General features: G+C 40.6%; 1 protein-coding gene and 1 non-coding gene across 8 annotated transcripts in view; both read right to left on the minus strand.

The window, feature by feature from the left end:
• Positions 1 to 20,983, minus strand: part of VPS8 (VPS8 subunit of CORVET complex) — a 291,235-nt gene that overhangs the window by 13,704 nt on the left and 256,548 nt on the right. Inside the window, exon 46 of one of the 7 annotated variants that reach the window (XM_061413752.1) lies at positions 20,091 to 20,188. The exons of the other annotated variants lie outside the window; for them this stretch is intronic. Coding sequence (XP_061269736.1) covers positions 20,186 to 20,188 — 3 coding nt within the window. The 3' untranslated portion in view covers positions 20,091 to 20,185. Of the gene's footprint in view, positions 1 to 20,090; positions 20,189 to 20,983 lie in introns of those variants that run through there. 7 annotated transcript variants of the gene reach the window in all.
• TRNAK-UUU (transfer RNA lysine (anticodon UUU)) lies at positions 490 to 562 on the minus strand. The gene has a single exon. It is a non-coding gene; the product is annotated as a tRNA-Lys (tRNA).

Raw genomic sequence — 20,983 nt, forward strand, 5'->3', positions numbered from 1 at the left:
CAACTGAAAAGAAACAGTACAGTGACTTTTCACAGCAGAGGAAGAAAATGCTGATTTAAGTTTTCTATGATGTGAAAAAGGAGTAACCACCACTAACAGCTAACAGTTATGGAGCAAGTGATTACTGTGTGCCAGCGTGCTCTGCGCCCTGAACTTGTATTATCTCACCTCATCTAATCATCAGACACCCTAAGAGGCTGGTTCTTTCGTCACCCTCATCTTACATTTGAAGGAACTAAGCTCCTGGGGCAGGAGGTGCCCAAGGTCACACGGGTTGGTGGCACAGCCCAGATGTGAACTGGGCGGCCCAGGCCCAGGGGTCTCCTCCACTTGCCATGCTCTTGGTATTGGCCTGGAAAAAGCCTGACAGTCACTTTCAAGGGACCCAGAAGGTTTTACCCACACTAGGTACAAACAGCTCATGTAGCTCAGTATCAAACAAATAACCCAATTAAAACATGGGTAAAAGATGTATTTATTTAATTTTGGCACCTGGACAGGGACTTGAACCCTGGACCCTCTGAGTAAAAGTCTGATGCTCTACCAGCTGAGCTACCTGGGCAGGCAAAAGATCTAAACAGACATTTCTCCAAAGAAGACATACAGATGGGCAAAAACCACTTGAAGAGATGCTCAACATCACTAATTATTACAGAAATGCAAATCAAAACTACAATGAGGTATCATCTCACACTGGTCAGAATGGGCATCATCAAAAAATCTACAAAACAATAAATGCTGGAGAGGGTGTGGAGAAAAGAGAACCCTCCTACAGCATTGGGGGGTATGTAAATTGATAGTCATTATGGAGAACAGTATGGAGGTTCCTTAGACACTAAAAACAGAACTACCATATGAGCCAGCAATCCCACTCCTTGGCATGTATTTGGAGAAAACCATAATTTGAAAAGATACATGCACACCAATGTTAATGGCAGCAGCACCATTTACAACAGCCAGGACAGGAAAGCAAGCTAAATTTCCATCAACAGAGGAATGGATAAAGAATATTATTGAACAATATTGTGAAGTAATTAGCCTCCAATTAAAATAAATAAATTTTAAAAAAGAATATCACTCAGCCATAAAAAGGAACGAAACTGAATCATTTGTAGAGATGTGGATGGTCCTAGAGACTGTCATACAGACTGAAGTTAAGTCAGAAAGAGGGAAACAAATACTGTAATATTGATACATATATGTGGAATCTAGAAAAATGGTACAGATTATCTTATTTGCAAAACAGAGACAGAGGTAGAGAACAAATGTATAGATACCAAGCGGGAAAGGGAGGTGGGATGAATCACGAGATTGAGACTGATGTATACACTACTGATACTATGCATAAAGTAGATAACGAATGGGACTGACTGTATTGCACAGGGAGCTCTGCTCTGCTCTGTGGTAACCCAAATGGGAAGGAAACTTTAAAAAGAGGAGATACATGTATATGTGTAGCTGATTCACTCTGCTGTGTAACTAACACATTATAAAGCAACTATACTCCAATAAAAATTAATAAAAAAGCATATATGTATATAATGGAATATTATTCAGCCATAAAAAATAAAAAAATGCCATTGGCAGCAACATGGATGGATCTAGAGATTGTCATACTCAGTGAAATAAGTCAGACACAGAAAGACAAATGTCATATGATATCGCTTATGTGTGGAATCTAAAAAATGGGAACAAATGAACTTCATTACAAAACAGAAATAGTTATGAATGTAGATAACAGACTTACGGTTACCCGGGGACAAAGGAGGGAGGGATAAACTGGGAGATTTATGTAAAATAGATAACTAGTAAAAATCTGCTGTATAGCACCAGGAGCTCTACTCAATACTCCATAGTAGCCTATATGGGAAAAGAACCTTAAAAAAAGAGTGGCTATATGCATAACTGAGTCGCTCTGCTGTACACCTGAAACTAAAACAACACTGTAAATCAACTACACCCCAATAAACAATAAAAAAAAGGAGCACCCTAGGACTAGCTGGGCAGTATGTGAGCCATGCTCTTGAAACACCGATGGCCTCACCTTCTTCAGGAGATCCTTCACCGATCCGTTTTCTAGTTAAAACAACATCCTATAAGGCCTGTGAGGTCTCAACAAAAAGCCCAGGAGGCAGCAGGGTGGATGAAAACCCTCTACAGCTGTCAGTGTCATGCCTACAAGTGCATCTTAATGGGCTGGGCTGCAGAGGTCCTGTGAGAACCAGCAGTGCTGAGGAACGAGCCGAGCTCCTGCAGGGAGACGCCTCATGCATGGTGAGGAGACAGCGTTATGCGCACATCAGGCCATGAATGTGTTCTGCCAGCACAGAAAAGGCTCTGAGCGGGGCTAACACTAATCCATTGTGTTGATACAGTTGAGGTCAGTTATCTCATCTACAAAACAGAAACCTGCATGACCTTCCTCACATGAGGGGAGTTGACGGGAGGGAAGAAGGGGAGGAGAAGGAAGAAATGGAGAAAACGTTTCCTGTCATCTATTTAAGTCTCTGGCCTTATTCTACTACTTTTATGTTTGATGTGTATCAACCCAACAGGTAGACTTGAGTGTCTGGTTTACATGGGAGGAGGTTCAGACACGTTAAAATACAACTTGTAAGGGGAGCTCCTGACAACAGGTCTAATCCTAAGCCCACTCTCCACGTTAGTAATAACACGAGGTGCTCCGAGTGTGGAGGTGTCAGGGACTTTCGGAGGACAGCCTGAGGTGGGGGCATCCAGGGGGCTGAGGATCCCTGGGGCCACTGACGAGGGCAGCACCACAGCGCCACGTCACTATACAGATGACACAGTGGCTTTTCTTATTTGGTTGTCTGCCCATTTTGCTCCCTCACAAAAAGCAATGTCCCCCAGTTGGTTTCAAGTCTCTGACGCCTGTATACTCCACCAGTCTATGCTTGGCTACTCCTAACCTGCTTTGGAAAGCAACACCCTGGGAAAAATCTATGGTGGCAAAAATTAATGATCTCACTATGCTTAGAAAAAAAAGGTTTTTTAAAAAACAGATCAGGCAACTGTAGAATGCAGCCTCAATTTTATTTAACTAATGTAGTTCCTTGGTCAAATTTACAAACCTTGCCTGTTATCCTAACAGGGATTATTATTATTATAGAGCCAATTAGTGTAATGGAAAGCTCAGACTCCCAAACACATTAAAAAATAATTGCTGGGTGTCGCCACCCCCATGTCATGGAGGCATTATCTAGAGTCGGCATTATCCAGAGATGTCAGGACACAGACCAGGACCATTGGTAACTAGAAATGGAAAATGAAAGTACCAGGAAATGCCGTGGATGACAACTAGGCTGGGACCCCAACCTCCTTCCTTTCCAGGGGCACGTCCTATGCAAACCTTCATTCCTGCTACATGGTATATTATGGTCCCTCCATTCTTGCTTTTTCTTTCTGTCAGGAAAAGAAAATCTAAAAGTATCCGGAAAGACTTATTTTTATGGGAAGCAGAGAAATGGTATAGACCTAACAGAAGCAGAAGAATTAAGGAGAGATGGCAAGAATACACAGAAGAACTGTACAAAAAGATCTTCACAACCCAGACAATCACAATGGTGTGATCACTGACCTAGAGCCAGATATCCTGGAATGTGAAGTCAAGTGGGCCTTAGAAAGCATCACTACGAACAAAGCTAGTGGAGGTGATGGCATTCCAGTTGAGCTATTTCAAATCCTGAAAGATGATGCTGTGAAAGTGCTGCACTCAATATGCCAGTAAATTTGGAAAACTCAGCAGTGGCCACAGGACTGGAAAAGGTCAGTTTTCATTCCAATCCCAAAGAAAGGCAATGCCAAAGAATGCTCAAACTACTGCATATTGCACTCATCTCACACGCTAGTAAAGTAATGCTCAAAATTATCCAAGACAGGCTTCAGCAATATGTGAACCGTGAACTTCCTGATGTTCAAGCTGGTTTTAGAAAAGGCAGAGGAACCAGAGATCAAATTGCCAACATCCGCTGGATCGTCGAAAAAGCAAGAGAGTTCCAGAAAAATATCTATTTCTGCTTTATTGACTATGCCAAAGCCTTTGACTGTGTGGATCACAATAAACTGTGGAAAATTCTTCAAGAGATGGGAATACCAGACCACCTGATCTGCCTCTTGAGAAATTTGTATGCAGGTCAGGAGGCAACAGTTAGAACTGGACATGGAACAACAGACTGGTTCCAAATAGGAAAAGGAGTACGTCAAGGCTGTATATTGTCACCCTGTTTATTTAACTTATATGCAGAGTACATCATGAGAAACGCTGGACTGGAAGAAACACAATCTGGAATCAAGATTGCTGGGAGAAATATCAATAACCTCAGATATGCAGATGACACCACCCTTATGGCAGAAAGTGAAGAGGAACTAAAAAGCCTCTTGATGAAAGTGAAAGTGGAGAGTGAAAAAGTTGGCTTAAAGTTCAACATTCAGAAAACAAAGATCATGGCATCCGGTCCCATCACTTCATGGGAAATAGATGGGGAAACAGTGGAAACAATGTCAGACTTTATTTTTCTGGGCTCCAAAATCACTGCAGATGGTGGCTGCAGCCATGAAATTAAAAGACGCTTGCTCCTTGGAAGGAAAGTTATGACCAACCTAGATAGCATATTCAAAAGCAGAGACATTACTTTGCCAACAAAGGTTCATCTAGTCAAGGCTATGGTTTTTCCTGTGGTCATGTATGGATGTGAGAGTTGGACTGTGAAGAAGGCTGAGCGCCGAAGAATTGATGCTTTTGAACTGTGGTGTTGGAGAAGACTGTTGAGAGTCCCTTCGACTGCAAGGAGATCCAACCAGTCCATTCTGAAGGAGATCAGCCCTGGGATTTCTTTGGAAGGAATGATGCTGAAGCTGAAACTCCAGTACTTTGGCCACCTCATGCGAAGGGTTGACTCATTGGAAAGACTCTGATGCTGGGAGGGATTGGGGGCAAGAGGAGAAGAGGATGACAGAGGATGAGATGGCTGGATGGCATCACTGACTCAATAGACGTGAGTCTGAGTGAACCCCGGGAGTTGGTGATGGACAGGGAGGCCTGGCGTGCTGTGATTCATGGAGTCGCAAAGAGTCGGACACGACTGAGCGACTGATCTGATCTGATCTAAGTTACAAAGAAAAGCTCCTGAGTGGGATGGCATTTTCTGTCAGTCAGAAATCCCCCTCTGTCTTATTAAAAAATCAAAACAGGGAATTCATATATGTAATTAAGGCTTCCTACCCTTTGATTATCTAACTGATTACTGTCTACTTAAGACGAAAGTCAAACGATTATCTTGATGGATGCTGCTGTGGGGTAGCAATTAGGACAAAGCTCTCTTCCGAGAGCAGGGTCCTTAATGATTTCCTATCAGAGTCCTGATTGCTGACACATTTTAAATTCCAGTATTCCTGCCCATTTTAACTGGATAAAATGATTACCTGATAACAAGAGGAGTAAAGAGTCAACTGGAAAAGCAAGTTTAACCCTAACATTATATAGCCAAACCCAATTCAAGTTAACAAGTTAATTACAAACCTAAGGAAAAAGAACGCCTGTGCACTGTGGATATACCCTATTTCTTTTAGACACCAATTTGCTGTCTGCCAACAGAGAAAGAGATTGTGGACCATTTCTCCTTTTAGGTCTTGGTTGTTGGGAGATGGAGGGTAGGAAGTGAAGTGAGAAGAAGAAAGTTAAGAAAAGGTACTATATTAAGCTATTTTAACTGAAAAAAAAAAAAAAAAAAAACCCAGCAAACTGGAGACTTCCAAATCTTGCCATTATAAAGTAATACCGCTGAACCAGAGTAGCTCTCCCAACATTAGTAGGTACAAAACCAGCCATATATAAATATAAATATATCAGTTATTTCCAAATTTGGGACAAAAGGCAGAGCCAGACTGCAATCCTTGCCAGAAGGGAGATCCACCACAGGTGTCCTGTGACTGCCCTGGGGTTCTACCTGGATGCACTTTCTGGACTGCAGCACAGGGAAGGAGAGGCCAAGGGGAAAGCGGCAGTCTTGCTGAGTCGAAGAACTAGAGACAGGAGTCTGGGGCTGGGAAATGAGTAGAATTTTGAAAAGGAGGAAGCTGAATTGAGAAGGAGCTCTAGGACTCTATATAGGAGTCCCCTTAAGCAGAGGGTCACCAAGAGTCGGACAGGACTAAGCACAAAGTAAAGTAGTGAAGCTTCTGACTCAGCTGCACATATGCAGGCAAGACTCCAGAGGCCTGTCAGAGAAAAACTGCTGGGGAGCAGCTCTCAACAGCTGTGAGATAAATGGAGCTTCTGGAGGGTACGGAGTGCTGGAAGACATGGGATACTAACTTCTAAGGTGAAAAGGCCTTGATAAACACCTGGGTGTCCACTGAGACCAAAAGAAAAAAGCCATGTATTAGGATCAGGGATATTCTAGATCTGGCCAAACAAAGGTTAAAAGCAAGCCTCAAAAATATGTAGCTGATTTAACAGTAAATTAATAACCTATCAGAACAAAACTCAAAACTCTCTAAAGGAAGACAACAAAATCCAGATGATAGCACATCATCCACAATGATGAGGATAGAATCAAAAGTTTCCAGATATGTGGAACAGGACAATGTAACTTCTAACTGGGAAAGAAGTTGATAGAAACAGACTCAGAGATGACAAATACTGGGTTAGCAGACAAGGAATTTAAAACATATAAATATGCTTAAAGATTTAAAGGAAAGGATAGCCCTAACAACTCAATATACAAGAGAACCTCACTAGAGAAATGGAGACCATAAAAAGAATTAAATGATGGGAGATTAGTAAATGAATCTCTAGCACTGCAAGGTTCCTATATTTTGTGTTAAGTAGTAAAATATTAACTCTAACCAGATTGCAATAATGTAAACATGTAGTCTTTTTCTACAGCAACCAGCAAAAAGATAACAACAGAAGAATCAACCAAAATACTAAAAAATATCCAAACAGCCCCAAAGAAAACAAGGAAAAAGGAACAGGAAAGCAAAATACAGATAAATCAAAAAAAGAAAAAGGAAAAGGAGACAGATAAGTCAACAATTATAGTTGGAGACTTTGAACACTCTTCAGTAATTATCAATAATAAGATAACTAGACAAAAAAAATCAGTAAGCATACAGAAGATATAAAGAGCACTAACGACTGTTTTCACTTAATTGAAATTTATAAGAATTATACCCAACAACTGTAGATTACATTTTTGAATGAATAATGTTCATTGAATAATGTTCACATGAATAATGTTCACATTGAGGAGCTATATGCTTGGCCATAAAAAAGTCTCAATGACTTTTCGAAGATTTATATCATACAGTGTATGTTCTTTGACCTCAACAGAATTCAATCAGAAATCCACAACAGTAATGTATCTAGTATGACCTAAATCAAGTCATTTATGATTACACAGTGGAAGTGACAAATAGATTCAAGAGATTAGATCTGATAGAGTGATTGCCTGAAGAACTATGGATGGAGGTTTGTAACACTGTACAGGAGGCAGTGATCAAAACCATTCCTGAGAAGAAGAAATTCAACAAGGCAAACGGCTGTCTGAGGAGGCTTTACAAATAACTGAGAAAAGAGAAGAGAAAGGCAAAGGAGAAAAGGAATGATACAGCCATCTGAATGCAGAGTTCCAAAGAATAGCAAGGAGAGATAAGCAAAGTTGTCCTAAGTGAATAAGGCAAAGAAATAGTGGAAAACAATAGAATGGGAAAGACTAGAGATCACTTCAAGAAAATTACAGAGATACCAAGGGAACGTTTCATGCAAAGATGGGCACAATAAAGGACAGAAACAGTATGGGCCTAACAGAAGCAGAAGATACTAAGAAGAGGTGGCAAGAATACAGAGAACTATATGAAAAAGGTCTTAATGACCCAGACAACCACAATGGTGTGATCACTGACCTAGAGCCAGACATCCTGGAATGTGAAGTCAAGTGGGCCTTAGGAAGCATTATTACAAACAAAGTTAGTGGAGGTGATGGAATTCCAGCTGAGTTATTTCAAAGCCTAAAAGATGAAGCTGTTAAACTGCAGCACTCAATATGCCAGCAAATTTGGAAAACTCAACAGTGGCCACAGGACTGGAAAAGGTCAGTTTTCATTCCAATTCCAAAGAAGAGCAATGCCCAAGAATGTTCAAAATACCGTGCTCATTTCATATGCTAGCAAGGTAATGCTCAAAATCCTTCAAGCTAGGCTTCAACAGTACATGAACCAAGAACTTCCAGATGTACAAGCTGGATTTAGAAAAGACAGAGGAACCAGAGATCAAACTGCCAACATCTGCTGGATCATAGAAAAAGCAAGGGAATTCCAGAAAAACATCTACTTCTGCTTCATTGACTACCTTAAAGCCTCTGACTGTGTGGATCACAACAAACTGTAGAAAATTCTTCAAGAGATGGGAATACCAAAGCACCTTACCTGTCTTCTGAAAAACCTGTATGCAGGTCAAGAAACAAGTTAGAACCAGACATGGAACAACAGACTGGTTCAAAATTGGGAAAGGAGTATGTCAAGGCTGTATTTTGTCACCCTGCTTATTCAACTTACATGCAGAATACATCATGCAAAATGCCAGGCTGGATGAATCACAAGCTGGAATCAAGACTGCTGGGAGACATATCAACAATCTCAGATATGCAGATGATACCACTCTAATGACAGAAAGTAAAGAGGAACCTTTTCATGAGGGTGAAAGAGGAGAGAGGAACAGCTGGTTTGAAATTCAACATTCAAAAAACTAAGATCAAAGAATCTGGTCCCAATACTTCAGGGCAAACAGAAGGGGGAAAAGTGGCAAAATCACTGCAGAGGGTGACTACAGCCATGAAACTCAAGATGCTTGCTCCTTGGAAGGAAAGTTGTGAGAGACAACCCTAGACAGTGTATTAAAGAGCAGAGACATCATTTTGCTGACAAAGGCTCATATAGTCAAAGCTATGGTTTTTCCAGTAGTCATATATGGATGTGACAACTGGACCATAAAGAAGGGTGAATGCCAAATAGTTGATACTTTCAAATTATGATGCTGGAGAAGACTCTTGAGAGTCCCTTGGACTGCAAGGAGATCAGACCATTCAATCCTAAAGGAAATCAGTCCTGAATATTCATTGGAAGGACTGATGCTGAAGCTGAAGCCCCAATACTTAGGCCACCTGATGCGAAGAACTGATTCACTGGAAAAGACCGTGATGCTGGGAAAGGTTGAAGGGAGGAGAAGGGGACGAGAGAGGATGAGATGGTTGGATGGCATCACCATCTTGATGGACATGAATTTGAGCAAGCTCTGGGAGTTGGTGATGGACAGGGAAGCCTGGTGTGCTGCAGTCCATGGGGGTCGCAAAGAGTCGGACACGACTGAACAACCTGAACTGACTGAATATATTGGGTACATGTAAAACTTTTATCCTGGGAATCAAGGTGGATGTGTGGGGTAACAATTGAGGCAATGAGAAGGTGGGTTTCACTGTATTTCAACAAACTGTCCTGTTTCAGATTCAGTTCAGTCTCTTGGTCATGTCCAACTCTTTGTGACTCCCTGTTTTAGATAGTGGAGGTTAAAAATTTTTCATTCAAGATTCCTCCTCTCCGAATGCTTTTCAGCTATTACTAAATTCTACTCAAGTATATTTTCATTTTGTTCTGACACTCTCCATTATTTTTGTCCTTTTCTGCTGTTTGCATATTGAAAATTACCTCAAAGCAGTTGAGGAGACAGGTGGGGTATAACATATTAAAAAAAAAAAAAAAGGCCACAACAAATAACAAGTTAGAAAGTTAGGCCAGACACTGAAAACGATAGACAGTAGTTTATGCCAAGTACCAAATGAAGTATGAGTAACAACTGCTGTAAGAATTCAAAGGAAGACGTCAAAGACATTTAAATTCCATATTATGAACTGCAAGTGGGTTTCCTGATTATCTCCCTGGCCTATTCACTCTGCCACTATGGTACAGGTTTTCCTCTCTCTCCAAACTCTCAACATTCCTTACTTCCTTCATATTCTCAATTGATTTCTCAGTGAACTAGAAATCAAGGAAGAAAACCTCTCCAAATGTTTGCCACCACAGCCACAACGCGGTATCCCAGGCAGAGTGGCCTCTGTGTTGTTCCCAGGTCACACTGGCACTCTCCTGCATCCAGACCACAGCATCTGCTGTTGCTTCTGACTGGAATGCTCTTTCCACTCAGGCTCACATGAGTGAAAGTGAAAGTTGCTCAGGTGTGTCTGACTTTTTGTGACCCCATGAAATTCTCCAGGCCAGAATACTGGAGTGGGTAGCCTTTCCCTTCTCCAATCTTCCCAACCCAGGTCTCCCACACTGCAGGCAGATTCTTTACCAAATGAGCTATCAGGGAAGCTCCATGACTGAACCTTCAACTTTTTTCAGGTAGAAAACGTTAGCTATCAACCTTCGATGACTACTCCATTTAAAAATGCAATCTTCCTTTTTATCTCCCTCATTGTGTTTTTCCTCCATAGCCTTTTCAGAATATAACACACCATATATCTTTAATATTTCCCCTCTGTCAGCTGAATGTGAGCTCTGTGAAGGCAGAGACTTGGCTTTGTTCCCTGCAGGATCCCCTTGTACACAGACTGGTGCCTGGTTGTACAGAAGGTACTCGATAAATATTTTTCGAATGAAGCAGAATTTGAGCTGGAGGTTAAAAATAAGGCATCACTTGTGAGGGGAGGGAAGGAAGGACATTCCAGACTACAGAAAGGAGAGGAAGAGCAAATACGTGGACATGGGATTCATTATGCTTAAGAAAGTGAGAAATTTCCTTTAGTTAAAGAAGAAGGAAAAGAAGAGAAGATGAGGACAAAGTGTGGACTGGTGTGCATCAATGGCCTAAACTGTCAATCTAAACTTATTCAGACTTAACTTTGTTAGCACCAAGGAGCAACTGAAGTTTTCTCAGCATAGAAGGGGTGGAGCAGGGGGCACTGGAGCTCTAGGAGACAGAGGCAGTGGGTCAGTGAAGAGATTCTTAGAAGTAGACAGGTACACTGACTGGGGAATCACAGCACTACTGAAGCAAATGGGAAGAGTAGGGAAAGACGGTTGGCACTGTTGAAGAAGACTTCTCACAGCTAAAAGCAAAACACGGGGAATTAGAGAATTTCTTCTTCCTAAAGACTGCAAAGAAATCTCTGTAGAATTTCATTTTCTTTCGCACAGTGCAGTGAAGTTGCTGGAGACAGATATGAATTGCCCTGTGTAGTTCCATAAAAAGGTAGCCTTAACTGAATCAATCAATAAAGGAAAAAGTTATGTGACTCAACCATTTAGAGTGGGGTCTCTTCTTTAAGAAAATGCTGTGTCTGGAATAATAGCTACCATTAACAGCTATTTCACCACAAAACCTGGGGGCTAAAACGTATTCATGTCAAAACAGAATCACAACTAGAATGCCTGTGGGATATGTATGCTGCTGCTGCTAAGTTGCTTCAGTCATATCCCACTCTGTGCGACCCCATAGATGGCAGCCCACCAGGCTCCCCGTCCCTGGGATTCTCCAGGCAAGAACACTGGAGTGGGTTGCCATTTCCTTCTCCAATGCATGAAAGAGAAAAGTGAAAGTGAAGTCGCTCAGTCATGTCCGACTCTTCACGACCCCATGGACTGCAGCCTACCAGGCTCCTCCGTCCATGGGATTTTCCAGGCAAGAGTACTGGAGTGGGGTGCCATTATAGAAAACAACAAAAACCACAAAAGTCCCAAAGCAGTGACCTGTCAGACAGAACACACCATATTAAGTAAATACCCACTCTTCATCTTCTCTTCCTTTAACCAAAGATTTCTCACTGTTGGCTGTACATACTCGATTCCATGTTATGATATTCCATGAAAGGACTGGGAGCTTTCAGGGGTGACACAGTAACTGATTTGGGACAGTGGTCCAGACAGAAGGCTGTACTCTAGGTAACAGTATATCAGCCACTCAGGAACATCACGCACATTAAAGCAATTCAAACTGCAAAGCTCTGCTGTTTGTTGAAATATCACCTATTTGTAAAGGTCATAGACTCCAGAGTGCAATTAAGAATGGCCTACTGAGTTGTTTTTAATGCACAACAATAAGCTGTTGGCTGCTCTGTCACACATGCTGAAGAGAAAAGAAGATCTCTGCCATGTATTTCAGCAAGGCTGAAAAGCTTCATCAGGAATACTGTTGGAGGGGAAAGGCCCTTCTGTAAGCTGCTCAATACTCTGAGCTGCAGTAGGGTCCACAATTCCAAGGAGATGGTAGACATGATGCATTACTTGTTTGATAAGCACTACTTATTGTATACTTCCATATACTGAGAGGGGACCAAAGACAGAATAAAGGAACACCACTGGCTCTGAAGTAGGGTCCACAATTCCAAGGAGATGGTAGACATGATGCATTACTTGTTTGATAAGCACTACTTATTGTATACTTCCATATACTGAGAGGGGACCAAAGACAGAATAAAGGAACACCACTGGCTCTGAGGTGCTCTCACATACGTATATGCTTTCATAGGACTGGATTCTACTCAGTGGAAACAATCGTATCAACTATTAATAACCAAGAAGCAGAATATTAAGGTGTCACATTAAGAAGCTGAAAAATCACATCCATTAACCTTCAACTGCCAAAGTATGGTGACTAATAAACATGACTAGGTGTCTCATGATCAGCTACACCGCTCTATTCCTGGCTTTGTTCAGTACAAATATTTTATCCATGGCTTGGATAAACATAAAACAGGCCAACATGCATGGTATGAAAATACACGACTCCCAAAGGTTATAAACTGAAACAATGCAAGAAAAGCCCTGTTTTGACTCTAGAAACTGATTTATTTACATAGGGCAGGACCAGCAGCATGTGTGAACAGAATCAGGAGTTTGCTATCAAACATAGTTGAATCATCCTTACCAAATGGCTGCTAAAAAAGTTAATGTGCTTCCGGTTCAATTTATAGAAACAGAACCTAGAGAAGGAAAAGGCTGCACACTGTCCAACAATAGGACATTCTGGAAAAGAAAAAACTATGTAGACAGTTAAAAACAAACAAACAAACAAAAAAGCACAGCAGCTGCCAGAACTTTGCAGGGAGGGAGGGAATGATGATTAGGTGATGTAAACTGTACATATGACTGTAGTGTAAACTTTTGATTTTAGCTAATAATAATGGTGGCTTATTAAGTGTAATACATATACCACAGAAATGCTAGAGGTTAGTAACAGGGAAAATTGGGGTAAGGGGATATATGGTAACTGCATATTTTCCATAAACCTGAAACTGCTCTAACAAAGTTTATTAATTAAAAAAAAACACATTAATCAAAATGCTACATTAGAAAATATTAACTTAATGCAAAAGAAATGGGTGAGGAATGGGATCTGCACACTGAGTAAGAATTCTGAGATCCCCTGAGACCCTTGGCTAGTCTCACTTTTCAAGCCAGAAGATACATACTATTATAGTAGAGAAGGATTAGTATCATAAACAAATGCTCACTGCTGTCCTTCTTAGTAACTGTTTCTCATTGACATTCTCTCTTTCTACCTGAGGACTAATAGGCAGGTTTCAGAAAGCCGAGGTCACGGACTTCAGGTCATAATCATGGAAAAGAATGAAGGTTTTCTATATATAATATCATGTCATCTGCATATAGTGACATGCAGTTTATACATGCAGTTTACCTCTTCCCTTCCAATTTGGGTATCTTTTTCTTGTCTCATTGCTGTGGCTAGGACTTCCAATACTGTATTGAACAGAAGTGGACTGAGAGTGGGCATCCTTACCTTATTTCAGATTTTAGTGGGAACGCTTTCAGCTTTTCACTGTTGAGGATTACATTGGCTGTGGGTTTGTCATAAATAGCTTTTAATTAGTTGAGATGCATTCCCTCTGTATCCATTTTGGTAAGACTTATCATGAAAAGATGTTGAATTCTGTCCAATGGGTTGTTTGTTTTTTTTTTTTTTGCATTTATTGAGATGACTGTGTGGTTCTTGTCTTTTCTTTTGTTAATGTAGTATATCACATTAATTTGCATATGCTGAACTATCCTTGTGAACTTGGGATGAATCCCACTTGGTCACTGTGTATGATCTTTAGATCACAGATGTGGCTAACTAAAATTTTGCTGTGAATTTTTGCATCTATATTCACTATGAAAGGTACTGGCCTGTAATTTTCTTTTTTGGTGGTATCTTTGGTTTTGGTATTAGGGTGATGGTGGCTTTGGGAGTGCTCCCTCCTCTTCAATCTTTTGGAAGAGTCTGAGAAGGATCAGTAAAAGTTCTTTGTATGTTGGGTAGAATTTGCCTGTGAAGCCCTGGTTCTGAACTTTAGTTTGCAGGGAGTTTTTTTTGGTTGTTTGTTTTTAAATTACAGATTCTATTTCACTTCTAGTGATTGGTCTGTTCAAATCATCTATTTCTTTTTTATTCAGTTTTTATGGACTGTGTGTTTCTAGAAAGTTGTCTATTTCTTCTAGGTCGTCAAATTTGTTGACATATAATTGTTCATATTCAAATTGGAGGAGGAAGTAGAACTGTCACTGTCTGCAGATGAAATGATACTGTATATAAAAAATCTTAGAGACTCCACACAAAAACTACTAGAACTGATAAATGAATTCAGCAACACAGCAGGGCACAAGATTAACATCCAGAAATTGGTTGCATTTCTTTACACTAACAATGAAATAGCAGAAGGAGAATGTAGAAAAACAATACCTTTTAGAAATGATACAAATGAACTTAACAAAACAGAAAGAGACTCAAAGACTTACAAAACGAACTTATGGTTGCCAGGAAAGGGATAGTTAGGTAGTTTGGGATGGTCACGTACACACTGCTATATGTAAAATGGATAACCAACAAGGACCTACTGAACAGCACATGGACCTCTGCTCAATGTTATGTGGCGGCCTTAATGGGAGGGGGGTTTGGAGGAGAATGGGTACATGTACATGTATGGCTGAGGCTCTTCATTGTTCACCTAAACTATCACAACGTTGTTGGTCAGCTATATCCCAATATAAAAGAAGTCAGTTCAAAAAATAAAACTAAAAAAAAAAAGATGCACCCATATGATCACAGCAACACCATTCACAATACCCAAGACATGGAAACAACCTAAATGTCCACTGACAGATGAATTGATAAATAAGATGTGGTGCATATATACAATGGAATACTATTCAGCCATAAAAAAGAACAAAATAATGCCATCTGCAACAACATGGATGCAATTAGTAATCATCATACTAAGTGAAGTCAGAAAGACAAATATATGATATCACTTTTATGTGGAATCTAAAATATGGCAAAAAGGAACCTATCTACAAAACAGAAACAGACTCAAAGAGAGAACAGACTTGTGGCTGCCAAGGGGGAGAGGGGCAGAAGGGGGATGGACTAGGAGTCTGGGATTGGTAGACGCAAACTATAACAAACAGAATGGATAAACAATGTCCTATTATATAGCACATGGCATTCCATTCAATATCCTGGGATAAACCAGAATGAAAAGGAATGTATATATGTATATAATTGAGTCACTCTGCTGTACAAAAAAATTTAACCAACACTAAATCAACAACACATTAAGTAAATAAATAAGAATAGGAAAGAACATGGCAGCAACAGTCAGATCCATGACCATGTCAAACTTTACCTGAGCCATGAACTCCTGGCAAACAGTCAGATAAGGAAATTCCCCTTAACCTGTTTTCCGGAACACAAAGAACCACCCCTCCCCATAAGACTCAGAGAAGACCTAGCTAGTCCTCAGGCTTACATATGACAAAGCTAGACACACACCTACCAAGTTTCCATTCTTTGCCTCAAAAAAGATTAGCTGACATGCCTGTCCTCACTGATTGATTAGAACAAAATGCTTGCCAACTGATGACCAAATGTTAGCTAGGCTTCTCTCCTCTCAAGCTTCTGACCCACCCTCTGCTCAAGCCAGCATACAACCTCTCCTTAATGATATCATCTGAGAATCAGCTGACATCAAGGAAAGACATTTCTTGATCACTGTCTGATTCTGCCACCTACTCCCCCATATCTGGTCCTTCCTAGACTTGTTTACCTGCCTTTATAAAAGAAATTTCCTTTCTGCCTGATCTTTGAGACCCTTGCAGATCCTTTGGTCAAATGTTCCCCCTATGGTAATAGCTTCCTCCCTTCTATTGTAATAGCTCCCTCCCCTTATGGCAGTAATTCTTTTGAATGAAGTCTCTTTTTATCTAAGTCCAAATTTGTTTTTCTTTGATAGACAACATATTCTATTAATTTAGACTAGGTGTTAGGGTCTAACTAAAATCATTCAGCATATTAACGAGCATGCCACTTGCTTAATGCAACTACAGACTCATAAGATCTTAACCTTCCAAAAGATCTAAAAATCAACCAGTCCACCCTCTCACCCAGAGCAAGAATACATCTATAGAAGCTTTGAGAGACAGACATGCTGCCACTGCCTGCATACCTCTGGTAATAGGTAATGTAAGAAAATTCTCATACTAAACCAACATCATCATTTACGCAGTATTTACCCTTAAGTACTAGTCTGTCCTCTGAACTACTTACTGGGTTGGCCAAAAATTTGGAAGTCAGAAGCATCCTTTGAATTGGGTTGGCCAAAAATTTCATTCAGGAAACCCAAAAGAAATTTTTGGCCAACCCAGTAGTTCAGCCTAAACAAAATTTTTGGCCAACCCAATACAAACAACACTTCTAACTTCCAAATCAGCACCCTCCAGATATCTGAAGGCGACTGCACCTCAAGGCCTGCTGAGATCTTCTATTCTGTCTATGCAAAAACAAAGATCAAATCACATCGCCTGGTTGCTCTGTTTGTTAAATCAATAGAGGCATGGAAGTCACATCTGGATATAATGTGCATCTAAGTTTTTCTAAGACAAATACTTTAAGGAAAGAGGCAGCATACAACAAGAGCTATCACTTTGTTGTTCGTGAGGAGTCACACCTTTGCAGGAGAGTTAAGGGTGAGGCACAAAAAGGCCAAGGACTTTAGCTTATACTACAAAGTTACAGCAATCAGAACAGTATGGTATTGGCACAAAAACCAATACACAGATCAATGGAACAGAATAAAGTTCAGAAAGAAATCCACGCACTTATGGTCAGTAATCTACAACAAAGCATGCAAGAATATACAATGGAGAAAGGACAATCTCTTCAAGTGGTGTGGGGAAAAACGGACAGTTACACGTGAAATTAGAACATTCTGTAACACCATACACAAAAATAAACTCAAATTAAAGACCTAAATGTAAGACCTAAAATCATAAAACTCCTAGAGAAAGACACAGGAAGAACACTCTTTGACATAAATTGTGGCAGTATTTTTTGGATCCATTAGATCCATTTCCTAGAGTAATGGAGACAGAAGGAAAAATAAACAAACAGGACCTAATTAAACTTAAAAGCTTTTGCATAGTGAAGGAAACCATCAACAAAAAAGACAACCTACTGAATGAGAAAAGGAATTGCAAATGATATGACTGATAAGAGGTTAATATCCAAAATAAATAGTTCATGTAACTCAGGATTAAAAACACAAAAAAATAAATGTTGGCAACAATGTAGAGAGAAGGGAACCCTCGTATGCTGTTGATGGGAATGCCAATTGTGCAGCCACTGTGGAAAACAGTATGGAGGTTTCTTATTAAACTAAAAATAAAACTACTACATAACCCAGAAATTCCACTCCTGGGTATATATCCAAAAAAACCCTCAAAACACTAATTTGAAAAGATACACGCACCCTAATATTCATAGAAGGATTATTTACAATTACAAAAAAAAAAAAAACAACAAAAAACTGGAAGCAACCTAAGTATCCATCAACAGATGAAAGAATAAAGAAGATGTATATATGTACAATGGAATTCTACTCAGCCATAAAAAAGAATGAAATTTTACTACTTGCAGCAACATACATGGATGTGGAAGGTATTATGCTAAGTGAAATAAATCAGATAGAGAAAGACAAATAGTATGTGGTATCACTTATGTGCAGAATTTAAAAAATACAACAAACTAGTGAATGTCTCAGAGAAAAGAAACAGACTCTCAGACAGAACAAACTAGTGGTTACCAGTGGGGACAGGAAATACAAGGGGAGGGGAGTGGGAGGGACAAACCATTATATATAAAATAAGCTACAAGGATACATTGTACAACACAGGGAATATAGCCAATATTTTATAATAACTATAAATGGACTATAACCTTTAAAAATTGTGAATCACTATATTGTATACCTGTAGCTTATTGACTCACTGGAAAAGATCCTGATGCTGGGAAAGACTGAAGGCAGAAGGAGAAGAGGGTGACAGAGGATGAGATAGTTGGCTGGCATCACCGATTCAATGCACATGAACCTGGGGGAGATGGTGAGGGACAGGGAAACTTGGCGTGCTACAGTCCACGGGGTTGTGAAGAGTCGGACACGACTTGGTGGCTCAACAACAACGACAACAACCTATATAATATTGTACATCAACTGCACTTCAATTAAATAAAGAAGGCAAATGAATTTTTATTTAAGCCATCATCACACAACAGCTAGGAACTGTTGCATCTGTCTCTCAGCACTTTCTCCTTTTGTGTTCCTTTGACTTTTGTGAAACTATCATTCTTGGGCTGGTCAGTTAAAGCAGCCAGCTTTTCCTGTTGCTATGGAAACAGTGGTTCTATGAGGCTTTTTCCATAAAAAAAAAAAAAACTTCCCACTCCATAATTTAATAAAAATCATGAGCAAATACAGTCATCTACATTCTTGACATGACTGGCAAGACTTGGAATCATCTATAAAAATTCTGCCTCACCAGAACATTTCAGAAAAAAAGTCAGCTCTAAATTCTGATATTACGTGTGAAATTGTGCACCAATTTCTGGGAGGCTTGGCTATTAAATCCACCAGTTCAGTCACCATTAACTTGTGTAGTTAAGAGCCTGGCACATTATAGGCTTATTGAATATCTGCTGAATGTACCCAGAACTATTAGAAAGGCGTCCCACTCTGCCACTCCCAGTTTCCTCCCTAACTGGAAGAAGAGAACACTGAGTGTACCCCTAACTAGTGGGCTCCACCAGCCAGAGTACCCAGCCCCTGACGCTTCCACAACAGCAGAGAAAGCTCGTCTAAAACAGGGATGGCTCAGAGAGTGTAACCATGCTTTTGTAATCAAGAATAAGACAAAACTGCTTTCTCTGATTATTATGCATGTAACAATGCCATTGTTCATTCTAAATATTCATTGGAATGATTGATGCTGAAGCTCCAATACTTTGTCCACTGGATGCGAAGAGCCAACTCATTGGAAAAGATCCTGATGCTGGGAAAGACAGAAGATGGGAGGAGGAGGGGGTAACAAAGAATGAGGTGGCTGGATGGCATCATCGACTCAATAGACATGAGTCTGAGCAAACTCTGGGAGATAGTGAAGGACAGGGAAGTCTGGTGTGCTGCAGTCCACGGGGTTGCAAAGAGTTGGACACGACTGAGTGAGTGAACAGCAATGTCAACTTTGCCACACAAGTTCTGGTTGGTGTTTCTAGCGTAGTGAAGAAATGATGCATTATAGCTAAGAGGTTTTTAATGCTGCCTTCCACTAACTCTCTACACTTCTTTAATCCACCTCAAACGCCAACAGTACCTCCAATCTTGATCTATGCTATGGAGTTTATTGCAATGAACTCTATGACAATTTCTATCTAAAGAAAATGTATCTAATTTTCAAATTTCTAGTCATCCAAGATCAAGATACATTCAAGATACAGAAGTCCCAGGAAAGTATATGCGTCTTCCTACTTTTTTTTATTGAACTTATCAGTTAGAGCGCATTAAGAAGAAATTTTATATATAAAAAATATGGTATACAAATTTTAAGCACTATAGATAAATTATTACACATGATAAGTATTTCTAATCCGGAGCTTTCCAAAGGAATTTCTAAAATACGAAATGCTCATGGAATCTGCCAGGTCCTGACACGGCAGCAGAATAGAATGACTCCTCCACGAGATACCCACCCTGAGCCAACACGGCTCCCGGCTCCTCAGCACTTGAATGTGGCTCTTGGCAGGGCCAACACTGACAGCAGAGTCACCAAACACTTCCTGTGGTTACTGGTCAACAGAAAAAAGCTTTGGCTCAAATCAAGAACACTGCTGCTCTTTTGTGTTTCTTACACATGTCACTCTGGCAGTCACACTGTTCAACAGATACTGCTGGTGCTCCCATCTGTCAGTGCAGCTTTGGGAAGAGTGACTGCAGATCCAAGATGACAACCAGGATACACAGATATGCACAAACAAACACAGATACACGTGCCGAACTAGGGAAGTAACAAGGCTCAGTAACGCTGAGCCTCACACTGATCGTGTCAGAGTGTTGCTGACTGAGCTCAAACAGTAAGGAGCTGACCATGCTGGGAACACAAGCCCAGGACAGCAATGATGTTTCACTGGTTCCTTCTAGAGTTATTCAGCAGAAACTTCCTCTTCCCCCTTGAGCCCCCAAAACAACTATGAAGTCTGTGGAATCTTACATCTCTCTCATCCACGAAACAACTCCTGAGCAACTGCGTACTCTGTTCTACACTTAGAGGAACAAGAAATACAACTGCTGTGGGCCCTGCCCTCTGAGGTGGAGGGTCTAGTTGGGGATACATATAAGCAAAGAGGCAATGTCAACACAGCCAGGTAAGCATGTTGGTAGACACAAGTTCAGGGTACTCTGAGAGCTCAAAAAAGGAAGGACGCCTAACTTAAGACTTAGGGTGTCAAAAGGGTGTACTGCCACTGCCACTGGCAAGTCGCTTCAGTTGTGGCCGACTCTGTGCGACCCCATGGACTGCAGCCCACCAGGCTCCTCCATCCATGGGATTTTCTGGGCAACAGTACTGGAGTGGGGTGCCATTG

The sequence above is a fragment of the Bos javanicus genome, chromosome 1, assembly GCF_032452875.1.
Source record: "Bos javanicus breed banteng chromosome 1, ARS-OSU_banteng_1.0, whole genome shotgun sequence".
NCBI classification, from domain to species: domain Eukaryota; kingdom Metazoa; phylum Chordata; class Mammalia; order Artiodactyla; family Bovidae; genus Bos; species Bos javanicus.